Consider the following 15131-nt stretch of genomic DNA (forward strand, 5'->3'; position numbering starts at 1 on the left):
TAATTTTGAATACTGCTTCTAAGACTTGTTATATAAAACTGTTTAAAATAAAAGGAATCCTTGAGTTAATGACCATACCTAAATGTATATTGTCATTGGTTTTTGTCTTTGTTTTTAACTGCAGGTTTTCACTGATACCTGGGTATAATTCAGCTCACATTATTCAGACTCAAGAATTTTTAGTTAAAGCCCTGGCCGGGTAGCTCAGTTGGTTAGAGCATTGTCCCAATACACCAAGGTTGCAGGTTCCATCCCTGGTCAGGGAACATACAAGAATCAACCAATGAATGCATAAATAAGTGGAAAAACTGATATTTTTTTCTCTCTCTCTCTCTCTCCCCACTCTTCCCTCCCCTATCTAATATCAATAAAAAAACTTTTTTGCAAGTTTAAAAAAAAGAAAGAAAATTTGTTATAAAATGACAATCGATTAAGTTAGTTTTGGATAAAATAAACTTAATTTAAAATTGATTTTGGGGGAGAAAACATCGATCAGTTGCCTCCAGTATGCACCCCCACCAGTTATTGAACCCACAACCTGGGTATGTCCCCTGACCAGGAATCAAACCTGCCATCTTTTGGTGTAAGGGACAACGCTCCAACCAACTGGGCCACACTGGCCAGGGCTAAACTTGATTTTTAGAGCTCTCTGTGGTATCACTTTTATCACAACAAAAAATAAATGGGAGAAAGGTCATAAAACTTCTTTTGAAAGCTTAACACACTGTCAGTCATTAGCAGGCACTATGCAATTTCAGTTAAGTAACAGGAAAAGATATACATTCCAAATTGCATGTACATACTGGTAGCTCTTTAATAAAGTAATACTAAGTAAAGAACTTAAAATTTCAGTTATGTATTACATCTGTATGGTAGTTGATCCAGTAGGGCTACCAGTGACAATAAAGCCCAAGGACATATTTTATTGGAAAAATGATTGCTATCGCTTCTAAAAGCTAATAGTCGTGTAGGCTAATGCAGGCCCCTTAAAATCAATGACCCAGGACCAAGAAACTGTACTTAGCAGCATATCTCAATAAAATGAACAAAATAACAGAGTAATAAAAGTCCTAAATTAATGAAATTTTTAATACTGAACAGTTAAAATCCCTAACCAATTCTGATGCAAGTGCCCAAAATCACATCATTAAGAATAACTGAGCAAACACTTACTGTCCACAGTATTTAATTGTTTATTTATCAAGAGAAATTATTCCTCAGCTCAAATATTCATGGTTCATAGTTCAGGAACACAGGTCAATAAGAAACTTCCATGGAATTCAACCCAAAGAAATTCTGTGGAGAAAAACACAGCAGCTACATTAATGAAAGCATTCTCTCAATATCTCACCACCCCTGAGATCACCTGGGTCTGTTCCTACTAGTGACCCACATTTTGCTCACTCACCTGTAGCCCAAGAGAAACCCAGTTCAGGCTACCTGGGCTCAAAGGTCTATTCTCCACCAAACTCCCTGACCAGCCTCTTTTCCATCTTGGGCATTACCACACCTTACTCTGGCTTTTTGCTTTCACGTTCCAAAAATTTTTTTTCCCTTCTCTCTCAAGTCCTGTCCCTCTCTTTCCTTCTCATACCCACATACTCTTCTTAAAAGCAGAAGCCCATCTGTTCAAACAATTTCTATTTCTGCCTCCAAATCTGTTATTAGTTTTTAAACACAATTAACTTCTTATATAAAAAGGTAAAAATCAAATATTTAAAATCACCCTGTTAACATCTAACCACGAAATGCTTACCCACTGTAGAAAATCTGAAAATTTCAAAGTTATAAGAAAACACAATGTTAAGATTCCATACAGAGAACCATTAACATTTTCTTGACCTTTTTACCTTCAGTAATTTTTTCTGTGTAATTTATTTAATACAGATTATCCTTAACATTACTAATTTTCTATGTTAAATTAATTTCTTCATGTTCCTTTGTGAATTATCATTTCTAATGGACTTAATGGTCATGGTATGAAAACGGCATAATTCCTCATCAATTTTCCAACAATTGGAAATAAAGTTCCTTGTACTTTTTCTAAGTAATTCTATGGGCTAATTAGTGCATACATCTATCTGCATATCTGCACTGCAGATACTCAGATAAACAACCACAGAAATGGGTTATAGAACTGAATCTTATATTAGGCAAAAGTTACTTATTCAAAATTACCTTTGAGTCTTTCAGAAAACTGATCTAAGTCCAATGTAGTAGGTCTCCCCTAAACCCCAGGCCTTGGGAAAGATTAGATGGATGGATGGATGGATGGATTCATAGATTACACAGATAGATTAGATGGATACATAGATTAGATAGATAGATAGATCGATAGATAGCATTTGACATTTGAGATGCTCCTTCAGGTACAGTTTGCCTGAAAAAATAGATTCACATTCCCCTTGTCACATCAAACTTAGTGAGGTGATGGAGAGAATCTTTAATCTACTTATATTGTTCTATCTTGCTTTTTTGTTGAGCTTGAATACAAAATACATGAATGGTAAGATTCCTGATGTAAATAGTTTCATCAGGTGCTTGACACATGCATTCACATAAATTTGGTGGATGACCTTTCATCAGCACACAATCCCTTCAGTCCTTTTCTATACTATATAAAACCTTAATTCACACTGTCCATGATGCATAAGCACTTAGTGGATATGACACACCAAACCAAAATAAGTCACTTATGGACGCCCAACTAACAAAAGGTATCAAAAACTTAAAGCATCAATATAAGGACCAATGTGTCTGTGAGAACTCTAGAAACCAGTTATGAAGCTGCTTCAATCAAGCAAACACCTAAACAAGAAAAGCCACCCAAAACAGCAGGAAATTTCATTAACTTTTTCCTCACCCTTCCCCCATGCCCTCCCCTCAGTACAATACAGTATGGTCAGGAGGAACCTGGCCAATTCCTTGCTCCTCCCTCAGAGCACGAGGAGAAGAGGAATGTCCTTGCAACGTTTCTGCTTGTTTTAGGCACTGTTTTCTATCTTGCCTATCTCAGAGCATTGATGGGAATGGTGGTATCATTTAGATAGCCTGCAAACTGCCCATGACGGGTCCCACAACATGAGAGCTTCAGAAGGACTGCAGACTCATGGACACCAAATGAGCAAGAGATTATGGGCTGAGGGTTACAAAAGGACAGCTAAGGCTACTTCTGGGAAGCAGGGGTGAGAATCTTAGGGACTCTTGAAAGCAACTGAGTATACCTGGGAACTAGAACAAAAGCATCAGCAAAGGGTAAGGAAGACATATCCCAAAAAAAGGTTTGAGACTACCCTAAGCCTTTATGCCAGGCTGTTAAGATCTTCTGCATGAAGCAAGTCCGCAAACAATGGGAAAAGTGGCTGTTTGATCAAATGCCTAAATTTCAACAAAAGATCACAAGACATACCCTGGCTGGTTTGGCTCGGTGGTTAGAACATTGGCCCTCTGACCAGAGTCGTGGGTTTGATTCCAGTCAAGGGCACATACCTTGGTTGCAGTTCGGCCCCAGCCCTAGACAGGTCGTATAGGAAGGCAACCAGTTGATGTTATCTTTCTCACATCGATGTTTCGGTTTCTTTCTTTCTTTCTTTCTTTCTCTTTCTTTCTTTCTCTCTTTCTCTCTTTCTTTCTCTTTCTCTCTCTTTCTCTCTCTCTCTGCCCCCACTCTATATGAAGATAAATGGAAAAATATCCTCAGGTGAGGATTAAGGGAAAAAAGATCACAAGACATAAAAAGAGAAAACATGGCCCCTTCAAAGGAACAAAATAAATCTCTACAAACCGACATTGAAAGAAAAAAAACCTTCCTCTGATTTACTTGACAAAGACTTTCAAACAACTGTCTTAAATATGCTCAATGAGCTAAGGAACGGAGACAACTAAACAAAATGTGGAAAACAATAAATGAACAAAATGAGAATATCAACAAAGAAAAATCTTTTTTAAAATCAAAATTCTATAGAAAAATACAGTAACTGAATTGGTAAACTCACTAGAGGAGTTCAACAACAGAATCAAACAAATCTGAAGATTCAGCAAATCTGAAAACGGTTCATTTGAATTACTAAGTCTAAGAAGCAAAAAGAAAAAGTGAATGTGAGCCCGGCCGGTGTGGCTCAGTGGTTGAGCGTCGACCCATGCACCAAAAGGTCACTGGTTTGATTCCCAGTCAGGGCACATGCCCAGGCTGTGGGCCTGATCCCCAGCGGGGGGGGCATGCAGGAGGCGGCCAACTGATGTTCTCTCTCATCGATGTTTCTATCTCCCTCTCCCTTCCTCTCTCTCTAAAATCAATAAAGAACAACAACAACAACAAAGTGAATGAGAGCTTAAAGGACTGATGGGGTACCACCAAAAGACCAATATATACATTATGGAAGCCCAGAAGGGACAGAGAACTTATCTGAAGAAACAACAGCCCAAACTCCCTAAATTGTGAAGAAATGGATATACAAATACAAGAAGTTACTTGGCACTGGGATGAACCCAAGGAGATCCACACCAAGACACATGATAATTAAACTGTCAAAAACCAAAGACAATGAATCTTCAAAGCAGCAAATGAAAAAAAAAAGATTTACAACCTACAAGGGAACCTCGATAAGATTATCAATGGATATATCAGCATGAACCTTGCACATCAGAAGGCTGTCAGATAATATATTTAAAATGCTCACAAAAAACATCCCATCAAAGGAGGGGAATACTATATCCAGGAAAACTGTCCTTCAAAAATGAGGAAGAAATTAAAGACATTCTCAGATACAAACTAAAGGATACAGAGCTCACTGCTACTAGGTTTGCAATGGGAGTAGCAAGCTGAAATGGGGCCTGCAAGTTGAAATTAAAGTTAACTACATGAGACAGATTAAAAACGGCCAAAGGACTTGAACAGACATTGCCCCGAAGAACATATATAAATGGCCAACAGACATGATAAAAGATGCTCACCATCATTAAACAGAAGACAAACTTACTAAGGATGTGGAGAAATTAAAACCCTTTTTACACAATTGGCACAGTGTAAAATAGTCCAACTACGCAAAACAGTATGGCAGATCCTTAAAAAAATTAAAAATAGAAAGAACTACCATATGATCCAGCATCTCCACTTCTGTGTATTTACTCGAATATATTGAAAGCAAGGTCTCAAAGAGATTTATAAACATCATACTAGTGTTATTCATAATAGTAAAAAAACAGAAGCAATCCAAGTGTCTGTTGGATAAATGAATAAAATGTAGTATACACTGTATACATAAAATACACTTTAGCCTTAAAAAGGAAATTCTGACACATGCTGTAACAGATGAACCTTGAGGACATTACATTAAGTGAAAGAAGCCAGTCACAAAAAAGACAAATACTGTACAATGTAGAATGGTGGTTGCCAGGAATAAGAGGGAATGGAGAGTTGTTTAAATGGGCAGAGTTTCAGTTTTGCAAGATGAAAAGTTCTGAGACTGGTTATGCAACGTAATGTGCTTAACAATACTAAACTATACATTTAAAAACAGTTAAAATGGTAAATTTTATGTGTATTGTACCACATTAAATGGTTTTTAAGTAGTAATGTCATATTACCTTTACATTCCAAGATCACTTTGCACTCTGAAAGATACCAGCCTTTCTCATCTCCTCAAAATCTTTCATTGAATCATAATTTCTGTAGAAATCTGCATATGCCTTCTTTCTTGGTTCAGCCACACCAAACTAGAAAATAGCATATCCCATTATGGCTTATTTTTTTAGATTATTAGAAACTTATTTTCTAAAGACAATATAAATCACAATATGTTTGTGTTCATCTCTAACTTGACCCCTGTATTTCCTAAGACAAAAGATGGGGACACTGACACAGGTGCAAGGAAAGGGAAAGAGGCCTCGAGGAAACTACTCAGCAAGAAGGGCTCTCCTTGCCTAAGGAGGTATAATTCCTTGTTGGGTGTCTGCCTAGATGGGGGGAAGGAAGGTAGACTGGCAGGAGCCAAAGAAATCATCAGAAATCTGTAAGATTGCACAACATTAAGAAATGTATTTAATACCTCTGAACCACATACTTAAAAATGGTTAAATTTTGTTATGTGTATTTTGCCTCAATAAAAAATACTTTATTTTAGAAAAAGACATTAATGTTAAAATCTACAGAAGGCAAAGCATTAAAATGTAATTCTTTGGCAACAATTCTTTTTTTTTCTCCTGTGGCAACAATTCTTGAAGGGGCTGTCAAAAAGAAAAGCCACTGCCCTGGCCAGTTTTGCTCAGCGGTTAGAGCATTGGCCCACGGACCAAAGAATCATGGGTTCAATTCCAGTCAAGGGCATGAACCTCAGTTGTGGTTCATTCCCCAGCCCTGGTCCAGGTCATGCAAGAGGCAACCAATCGATGTGTCTCTTTCACAGTGATGTCTGTCTCTCTCTCTCTCCCCACCCCTCCTTCCCTCCCTCCCTCCCTCCTAATTCTATCTGCAAATAAAAGGAAAAATATCCTCAGGTGAGGATTAAAAAAAGAAAGAAAGAAAAGCCACAGGCACAAGCTGGTATTTGTGCTAAAGCCCATGATACCAAACCTAGATTTTAAGACCTGACATAATTGTTATTTCAACCTCTTCCAGAAACATTTTTTTTAATCCTTACTGGAGGGTATGTTTACTGACTTTAGAGAGAGAAACATGGATTGATGTGAGAGAAACACTGATTAGTTGCCTCCCAATCGAACCCGCAACCTAGGTATGTGCCCTGATGGGAATCAGACCCACAACGTTTTTGGTGTATGGGATGCCACTCTAACCAACAAAGATACCTAGCCAGGGCCATAAATAATCTTAATCACCAGTTTAGAATTTCCTGGTCTAGCCCAGTAAGGTAATTTGTCACATGGCTCTTCTTAGAAGAAGAGGCAATCTGTATGATAAAATACCTTCCATTCCCGTTCCCACAAAACAAGTCCAGGTATAAAAACAATCTTTTTTGTTGTTGTTAGCTTCCACAATTATAGTCTGTTTTATGCACTGAATTGTCTCCTAAAATTCATGTGTTGGAAAATAAGGTCTTTAAAGAGGTAATTAAATTAAAATGAGATCTTTAGGGTGGGTGCTAATCAAGTATGACTAGTGTCCTATTAAGAGAAAATTCAGAGAGAGAAATGCTAATACATACAGAGAAAGATATGAAACCAAAGACAGCCATCTACAAGTCAAGTAGAGAGGCCTCAGATGAAAACAGATTTCTAGCTTCCAGAACAGAAAATAAAACTTCTGTAGTTTAACCCTGGCCGGTTTGTCTCAGCGGTTAGAGCGTCAGCCTGCAGTCCAGAGAGACCCAGGTTTGGTTCCCACTAAGGGCACGTGCTGTACCTCGATTGCAGTTTGTCCCCGGCCCTGGTTGGTTGTGTGGGTGAGAGCCACTCGATGTGTCCCTTTCACGTCGATGTTTCTCTCCCCACACCCCCATCTGAACAAAAAATGGATAAATGTCCTCGGGTGAGGATAAAAAAAAACCGTTGTTTAAGCCACCTAATTTGTGGTACTTTGTTATGGAAGCCCTAGCAAACCAATGCAGCCTCATTTAAAGATGGAGGACAAGTTATCTAGGGAAAGAGGTACTTTCCTATTACATGAGATGAGTGGGGGAAGGATCAGAGGAAGAAGCACGTTACAGAGTTTCTTTAAAAGACTCTATATTACTTATGAAAATAAAATATATTTTTAAATTTAAAACACATCTGGGACCATAAGCACATAGTAAAAACCAAACATACATACCTTATAGAAAGATGCAACCCCCAGGGATACAATGATGGCTCCAACAATATGAAATCTCAGGCGCTTGGCCAGAAGGCCACGCATCTGAGGTTTTGTCAAAGCACCGGAAGACATGGTGGCTATGTTCTCCTTGGTAGATAAAACAAAAAAGTATTACAACATAAGACAGCTAAAGAATTCTTATGCGTAATGCATTTTAATATCTAGGGAGGCACAGGAAGGATGGATAATGAACTGATTTCCCCCAACAAAGCCTAAGATGTTTAATGGCTTAGACTTGGCGGGGGGGGGGGGGGGGGGGAGAACAAATTCTCTATCCTCAGGGATCTTCTGGCTGGTCTAATAATCAAATAGACATGAGACAGATTAGCATGAGGAAATAACTGACTATATACATACGTACGGGAACCCCACATGCAGGAGAGGTTCTGAGATAGAAAGGGAGATCTAGGTGTAGGTCAGCCTGAGCTAGGGACAGGGTAATACACCTTGGGGGCTTCAACGGGTCATAGCAGGTTAAGAACGGATGTTCAGTAAATAAAAGTTTGCCAGCCATATAGGTGAGTCGAAAAGATTACGGGTAATAATCTTTTATGATGGCCAAAGCCCCTCATTCAAATTCTTCTAAGTAGTTAAAGGGAGGAGGCAGATGTTTCTCTTAGGCCTGAAGTTAAAATTACCCTTAGCTCAAAACAATCCGCACACCAGAAGCATATCTTGGGGTGACTTGTTCTGAACCCCACATCTGCTCCATCTATCCCCCCTCACGTGCTGAACGACTACCCTAAATAAGATAACTGCGGCACAATAGTATATAAGCGAAACTCTCCCCCAACTACAGGAAACGTTAGTGACAAGTGCAAACACATTTTTAGCACTAACTCTTCTACAGACTTCCCAATTCATTCAATCTTCGGGACCACCCTATGGAACAAATTGTTACTCCCACTTCATCGAGAACACTGGGGCACACGAAGCGGCGAACACCCAGCAGACGCGCCGAGGGCCCGCCCGGGGCCCGGCTCCAAGGCCTGGAGGCGCCGGCCGCTGGCCGGGCCGCGGGAGGCTGCAGGGAGCCGGCCCTCGCTCCGGCCGCGGGCACGGTGACCCTTCACTACGCTCCCACACAGCGCAGGCGCTGCTGGCTGCCCCCGAGCCCCTGGGCCGCCGAGTAAAGGAGGGAGAGAACCTGGGCCAGGCAGGTCAAATGACCTAACCAAGGTCACAATGGCAGGACAACACAGCGGCCCAGGGACCAGGCCCGCCGCCCCCGAAGCCCGGCATCGCGCTCGAGGCCCCAGGACAGGCCCTGCGGGACGCCCCCGCTTCGCGGCCGCGGCGGGGGTCGGGCAGGGGTCGACGCGGGCGAGAGGTCCCAAGCTCCCCGACCGCCGAGATGCCGAGTCAGGCTCAAAGCCAAAGCGACTGAGAGCGAGCGGCAGGAGGCGGCAGTTATGGGAACCCGGACCGGGTACACGAAAGACACACAGTTTACCTCAACACCAACGTCCTTCCAGACGAAGAAACGGACAACGCTCCAGCAGCGCGCAGGCGCACGAATAGAGGGCGCCGAAGACCCGGCGACGGTGGCCGAAAGAGTTCAAAAGGCCTCCGAGGCGCCCCCTGCGGCTCATTGCTGAAGTTCACCTGCGTGAGGAGGTTGTGTGACCTTCGATTTAGGACTTGATCTTCTGAGTCTGTTTTCTTAATAAATTGGAAATGTTAATCTTACTAATACAGAGTTGGTATGAACTTACTAGAGAACTCAGAGATATTTAATAAGTAAAAATTTTTAAATGCACAAATACAATGCAAGTCATCCTGGGTCCATGGATTGCGGAACAATGTATACAACCTACTACATTTTCACTATTATAACTACCCTTAGGTGAATAACGATTTGGTTTGGGTAAAGAGTGAATAAAACAGCCGAGTTCTAGGAGCTCAGAGCCTAGCAGATGACACAAGCACAAACAGATTAATATCAATTCCAAGCGACTGCAGATGCAATTACCTGCCTGGCAGGGCTGAGCAGGTTTTTACTTAAATATTTGTGTGGGGTTTTTTAAGTAAAACACAAGTGTCTTAAGGAAAGACAACTGGCCCTGGCCGGTTTGGCTCAGCGGTTAGAGCCTAGGTCTGTGGCCCACAGAATCCCGGGTTCGGGTTCGGTACCCGCTAAGGGCATGTACCTCAATCACAGACAGACTGTCCCCAGCCCTGGTTGGGGTTGTGTGGATGGCAAGCAGTCGGTGTGTCTCTCACATCAATCAATGTTTCTCTTTCTCTTTTCCTCCCTCTCCCCCTCCTGCTCTATCTGAAGATAAAATGCAAAAAAAAAGTGTTCTCGGGTGAAAATTAAAAAAAAAAAAGATTTTAAAGGAAGGCAACTGAAAGTATATTAAAAAGAGGTGCGTAAGGGTAAGGCTATTAAGCTTCTAAGGGTGTGAGGCTTGGTTGTTATTGAAATAACCTGGATTTGTAAGGCATTATTTAAATCAACTCAGGAAGCACTGTGTAAGATACACTGGGCCACAAATGGTATTGATTCAATGTACATTTAATGAGCCCTTACTATGTACCAGGCTCTGTTATATAGTAGGACAGGTATTGAAGGAGGTGCATTCTTGTCAGGAATTCTGGAGAATGAAACCTTTCAGCCACACAGAAAAATGGTCAGAAGTAGGTTTGTACCTTGTCAACCTAAGAAACATTCAAACCTGTGAAGAATTTTTGTGAGTTTATTTAAGCCAAAACTGTTGACAGTTTCCAGGAAGCAAAATCCCAACAGACTGAGATAATGCTCCAGAGGATGGCAGTTTTGCACCTGATTTTATACATTACAATCAAAAGAGAAGATGCAAGTGAATTACATGAAATCCACTGGTGACAGATTGGGGGTGGGAGAAAGCAAAGGCGGGGGCGCGTCTGGGATTGGATGAAAAGTAAAATGATAGACACATGCATCTTTTACATAGGTGGGTACAGGATAGTTAGTTAACAGTCAAGAATTAATAACAATGAAGGGATTTGTGGTCTCTGAAGAGCAGTGCCCATGCTTTGAGGGGTCTGGAAAAAGGACATTTACTTTTACATCCCAAAGATATGTTATCATAGATGCAAAAAGACAACAGACAGGCTCAGTTAAGGTAAAGATTGACTTTTGTCAGGGAAGATGCCAGCCTAAGACATGACTACCTGCCATAAACTGCTTTTAGTTAAAAAGTTTTCATTTCAGACCATCCTTTGTGGTTACTTTAGGTCTCTGAGTCTGCAAGACCACCACGCAGGCCTCCTGAGTTTCTCCGGTTAGCATGTGGCCCTTTTTCATCCACAGCCTCAGCAACATTTGTTTAAGGCTTCTTATCAATGTTTTACCCAGCTAAAAATCTTTACATGGGATCTGTCCAGATGGTAATTTGTTCCCATTTACTTTCCATTTCCACTCCCACGATCAGCCCAGAGAAAAGAATAAATTTCAGAGTTCACAGGGAAAGCTTCAGAGAAGTCATGGAAACATAGCTGAGTCTCAGTTTAATGGGGAGGCCTGGAGAAGTGGAGAATCTGAGAGAGAAAATGGTCAGGAGAATGTGGCAAAGATAAACACACTGAGGGAACAGAGCCTAGACTCCATGGAGTGCTGTGTGGTTATTTAGTAACACTGCCTAGGTAGGGAAGTATAGGGTCAATCACAATACTTTATGGTGAATGAATGAAGGTGATACATAAAAAGAATATGAATGAAAGGGATGAAGAGAGAGGATGGCATACATGAGTTCTGTGCTAGAGCCTATGGATCTGGATTTTGAGTCCCAGTTCACAACCTACTAGCTGACACATTTCTTAACCTTTCTAAGTCTGCTTTCATTTCTCTGAAATGGTACCCATTTTTACTTTGCATAGATGCATAACCAGTGGTCACAGACAACAGAATGGTGAAGGCAAGAGAGATAGGAGAGGGAGGAGGATGTCAGTGGGGTGGGTGGTGGGGATATCTGTAATACTTTCAACAATAAAGAAAAATGAAGAAAATATGCATTTTACTGTATCCTAGTAGATAATTTTGTGGGCATTACTAAACTTTTCCCTTCCTTTATTAGTCTAGTAACATACATATTTTATATAATTATAATCAGAATTTTATGTTATTTTTCTTCATGTGATAACTTTTTCATATTTTTTAATTTTTAGATTTAAAATTTTGTTAAGTTCATATGCTATAATTTACTTATCCTTTCCTCAAGATTGGTTATTAATGTATTTATGTTTCCTTATTATGTGTGACATGATGATAAATCTCTTTGTAAATGTATAAAAAAGAAAAAAGAGCGTTCCCCCCAGTGTTTTGAGAAGTTGTAGAATTGAATTTCATTGATTTGGTCAGGGTCCTTTGCCTATCCCCAACAAATGGCTGTAGCCATGGGGATTGGCTACATTGTTTGGATCCTCTTGAGTCATATACCCAACTGGAATAGTGTTTGACCCTGCTAGATCCGCATGGATGTGAATGGGGATGGTTTGGTTCCTAGAAGGATAAGTAAGCACTACTATTGGAAGAAGGAAGGAAGAAAGGAAGGAATGCAGGGCAGTAAAAAGGACGAGGGGAGGAATGAATATTCATGTCTGTCTGTCAAGCACTATACATGTGTTAATCTCATTTAGTTTTTTGGTGGAAATCTTAGGGTTTTCTATGTGCAAGTCCATGTCAAAGGACTGCATGGTCACCCTGAAACTGGGCCAAATTTAAAATCAATGGCCCCAAAAAAAACCTTTCAAAAAGGACCACTTCATCCATTACTACCTGAAAAATGGGTAGACCTGGTCCCTTGTGTATACTCCACCACACTTCCATTTATGCCTTCTCTGGATTACAAAACGCCTGAGTTTAAAATGTACTCAATGTTCAAACTATGCATATGAAGGATGAACAAATCTATGTGTGATGTTTTAAACTTCATTGTAAAGAATAAGCTAAACCATGCCCTGGCCGGTTTGGCTCAGCGGTTAGAGCATCGGCCTGCGGTCCTGAGAGACCCGGGTTCGGTTCCCGCTAGGGGCATGTACCTCGGTTGCAGTTTGTCCCCGGCCCTGGTCGGTTGTGCGGGTGGCAGCCACTCGATGTGTTCCTTTCACATCGATGTTTCTCTCTCTCTCTCTCTGTTCCTCTCTCTCCCTCCCACTCTACCTGAACAAAAAATGGAAAAAATGTCCTCCGGTGAGGATTAAAAAAAAATAAAATAAAAAAAAAAAAAAAAAAAAAAGAATAAGCTAAACCAAATCCTCCCACTGCAGTTCAAAAAGTATTTACTGAGCACTTAATATTTTCCCCAGTCTGTGCCAGCCATTCTGGGAGGTGGTAGGGAATTGTAAAATCCAGACCCTGTGCTCCAGCAGCTGGTAATTTCATTAAGGAGAAGAGAATACAACAGAGTCGAGTTCAGGACCAAAATGAGATGGAATTAGTTAACACAAAAGAAAGTTTGGAAGATGGAGATCAGCATGAGATCATCTATTCATTCATCAAATACTTGCCAACATCAACTGTGTGCCAAGCAATGTTCGACACACTAGAGATACTGTGTGAAAGAAAAAGACAAAGTTCCTGCTCTCACATGGGACACAGGGCACACAAATAAATACATGCTATCCCTTTCGACAGTGGTCAGTGCTGTGCAGAAATGAACCATGTTGGTGGAGTGCCCTTTCCCTTGGGGGCCAGGAACACCCTCTCTGAGGAGGTGACCTTTGAGCAGAGTCCTTACTGACCTCAGGAAGTGAGTCCGAGGGGTTATACAAATGAAAGATTTTTATAGAAAGAAGGGTGTGGCAGGGAGTTCTTAAGAAAAAAAAGGATTATATTTAGAACAGGACATCTTTTAGGGGGAAGGAAACGGCAAGGGTTTTACCGCGCAGATTGCTGCTTCTTTCTGTGGGTGATGGGGAGGACCCATGTGACAGATACCTCATTGGCACTGCCCAGTTAATTAAAATTGTGTTTCTGGTGAAGACTAAAGCTGCAATTAGGTCAGGTGTTAAATCTAGGTTTGGTATCATGGGCTGAAATGATACCATTTCAGGCCTGTGATTTTCTCTTTAACAAACTTTATAAGATGGAATGCAGAGGGCTATGTGCTAACACATGCTCACTGCTCAATCTCTCACTAGGAAGTTCTTTCCATTTCTTTCTTTTCTTTCTGTTTTGGTTTTACACATTTGTTTAAGTTCTACTCACCACCACCTCAGCTTTACTGAGGTATAATTGACAAATAAAAATTGTATATACTTAGGTAGTACAATGTAATTTTTTATTTTATTTAAGGTGTACAATGTGATGCTTTAATAGATGCACACATTGTAAAATTATATACCATAGAATATTATTCAGTCATAGAATGGAAATCCTGTTATTTGTGACAACATGGATAAACATGGAGGATATTATGCTAAATGAACGACAAATACTGTATGATCTCATTTCTATGTGGAATCTAAAAAAAATTTAACTCATAATCAGAGAGAAGAATGGTGATTGTTAGGGGCAGAGGTGTGGGCAAAATGGGGAGATATTGGTTAAAGGGTACAAACTTTCAGTTATAAGATGAGGACGTTCTGGGCATCTCATGTAAAGCACAGTGACTATGGTTAACAATACTGTGATATATTGAAATTTACTAGGGGAGCAGATCTTTATTGTTCTAAACACACACTGAAAGGCAGGGAGGGGGAGGGGGAGGGGAGGAGGAGGGGGAGGGGGAGAGAGAGAGAGAATGATGTCTCCATTTCTTTTGAAATGAAATCAGTCAATCACTCAATCTTTCTCTCTCTCTCACTGTTGCTATCAGTGTCTCTCTTTTTCTGCTTGGGGAGAGTGAAGCATTGTCTGCAGTGTTGAATCTTCTGCCTACAGACTTTCCACTAACTTTGTTTTCAGCCCCATAATTTGCTGTCTCCGCAGACCTGGCACATCTGAGTCCTAAGCCTCTCTAAGCTTCTGAGGGGTAGTTGTACAATCTCCTCAACTACAGTATCCACCATGCATTCTTCTAAGTGAGGTTTCCACCTCCCTGATTCACCACCCACTTTGTCTCCTGAAATTTGTTAAAACCTCTGATCAACTGATGCCTTCTGCTTTTGCAGATTTATAGCTTTACCCTTATTTGTAGGGGGTTGGAAGGAGAGGAGCTACACATAAGTGCTTAAACACCACAGTGAAAGGTAGTTTGGAAATCTCACCGTTTCCAGTGCTCTCCTTCCTGCAGACCCAGGCTCCCATCTGGATCATTTCTACTGCCCTGGGAACTGCCTAAGTATTTCCTGCAGTGTAGGTCTGGGGCCAACAAATTCCCTCCGCTTTTGTTTTTCTGAA

General features: G+C 40.8%; 1 protein-coding gene across 1 annotated transcript; it reads right to left on the reverse strand.

Annotated features, from left to right (window-relative positions):
- Positions 1-1169: 1169 nt before the first annotated feature.
- LOC118631656 (cytochrome c oxidase subunit 6C) lies at positions 1170-9344 on the reverse strand. The gene is made up of 4 exons (XM_036264155.1): positions 9261-9344; positions 7766-7894; positions 5587-5715; positions 1170-1296 (listed from the first exon to the last, which is right to left on the reverse strand). Exons 2-3 carry the CDS (start codon positions 7877-7879, stop codon positions 5602-5604), a joined length of 228 nt encoding a protein of 75 aa, XP_036120048.1. The 5' UTR covers positions 7880-7894; positions 9261-9344; the 3' UTR covers positions 1170-1296; positions 5587-5601.
- Positions 9345-15131: the final 5787 nt, after the last annotated feature.

Source organism: Molossus molossus, unplaced genomic scaffold (genome assembly GCF_014108415.1).
Source record: "Molossus molossus isolate mMolMol1 unplaced genomic scaffold, mMolMol1.p scaffold_m16_p_16, whole genome shotgun sequence".
NCBI lineage: Eukaryota > Metazoa > Chordata > Mammalia > Chiroptera > Molossidae > Molossus > Molossus molossus.